Here is a 1,671-nt window from a genome sequence, read left to right on the forward strand (position 1 = left end):
CTCTCTAGCTGCATGAAAAGTTTGATCGTCTGAAGAAGCTGCATCAGGATGAGAAGAAGAAGCTGGAGGACAAGAAGAAATCTCTGGATGATGAAGTAAATGCATTCAAACAGAAGAAGACGGCGGCTGAGCTGCTCCAGTCTCAGGCCCAGCAGGCTGGAGGATCACAGACTCTTAAACGGGACAAGGAGAGGAAAAAGTAAGTTGTTAACTTGGTGCTTGCTTCTCTGTCGCGACTTCTTCCCCTTTGCAGTTAGACCTCTTGGTACCTCTTCTCCAATGTAGCCAGTTATCTCTAAGGGCAGACTGACACAAGACAAATATCCAACCCTAGCCAGTAGCCCTAAGCTGAACAGCCCCAGAGCCATGCAAAAAGATGCAGGTCAGAATAAGACACTCAGACACATACTGAATAGCTGACAGCAAAATTGCCTTCAAGTATTCTTGTGGTCCAGCCTGATTGGGTCAAGAAGAGGGGTAGCACCCACAGTAGAAAGTTTTGGGGTTCAGGAAATGGAATGAAGCACTATTGTTCAGCACTCAAGCCAGCTTTTAATAAGTGAGGTCTCTTCTCTCAAGTTAAAAATAGCTGTGTTTTAAAACGGTGCTGTGCCTTGCTCTCTGCCAAACTCCTACAGTGGATACTCTCCTCCTACATTGGATACTCTCCTACTATCAGCTCCATTACAGCATTTACATCAGAAATCTCCATAGCAACCAGGAATGTTATAGGCAGGATTTTAGCTTGATAATGTTTCATTTAACAGTGGCTAACCAAATGTAGATTAGCCCTTCTCTTTCCCATGAGATCTGCATTTGCAAATAACTTGGCACTTCCCTTTCTTAATTAGTCCAGGCTCCATTATTTGCACTAATTCATGACTTGATGTTTATTACCATGCCATCGCCATCAGCTGTTACTTGTGTGCTGTTTTACAGTTAACTGCTGTTTGCTGCATGGGGCATGAGGTGCATTGTCCTGGTAAGATTCATTAACTACAATAGACCTTGCAGTGGGATCCAGTCACACAGTTCTTAAGAGCACGAACCCACCCAACCGCACAATCACAAAACATTTCCCCCCTCCTTTCACTTCTCTCTCCCCTTTTGCCTGTCCTGGTGTATTGTTATTCTGTCTTTTTCCACATGCCGTAATAAATCTAGGGTATTCGGGAGAACTGTGTGTCCTTAACAATGCTGCGAAGTAACTGGAGTGACTTTTCACGAAGAGCTGCTTGATGTGTTGTAATGTGAAAGGACAATATAATAACGGCACATTCGGGATGAAGGACACTGCCTCCAAAGCTTTGCAGCCATTTTACTAATGTCACTAGTAAAGACAATCCTTTTGTCTTCTCTCTTTCTCCCCCCCCCTCTAAAACTAAAAGATCTTTATTCATGTAGATGCTATGGTAACAATAACTATAGAAATGTAGGTAGTGAGACTCAGGCTGTTTGTTGAGAATGAAGTCTTCTACCCCTAATGACTGGTTAGTGCACAGGCTTGGGATTCAAGACTTGTATCCTAGCCTCTGTCACCAAGCTACTGTTCAGCCCTGGGTGTGTCACTGGGTCTCTATTAACTCTGAGACAGTAAATAGTCAAAGTTAGGGGTTTTTTGTAGTTGCTTATTGCCAAATAACAGGTGCTGGGTGTTGATTTAAAATGATC

The 1,671-nt window shown here is 43.4% G+C and overlaps 1 protein-coding gene across 7 annotated transcripts in view; it reads left to right on the forward strand.

Annotated features, from left to right (window-relative positions):
* SEPT6 (septin 6) overlaps positions 1-1,671 on the forward strand; it is a 31,382-nt gene that overhangs the window by 23,696 nt on the left and 6,015 nt on the right. For 4 of the 7 annotated variants that reach the window (XM_019540211.1, XM_019540214.1, XM_019540212.1 and 1 more), the window contains one exon: positions 9-199. In XM_019540211.1, coding sequence (XP_019395756.1) covers positions 9-199 — 191 coding nt within the window. Of the gene's footprint in view, positions 1-8; positions 204-939; positions 983-1,671 lie in introns of those variants that run through there. The other 3 variants (XM_019540216.1, XM_019540215.1, XM_019540217.1) reach the window with 2 other exon arrangements.

Source organism: Crocodylus porosus, unplaced genomic scaffold (genome assembly GCF_001723895.1).
Source record: "Crocodylus porosus isolate Cpor-Errol unplaced genomic scaffold, CroPor_comp1, whole genome shotgun sequence".
In the NCBI taxonomy this organism is placed as follows: domain Eukaryota; kingdom Metazoa; phylum Chordata; order Crocodylia; family Crocodylidae; genus Crocodylus; species Crocodylus porosus.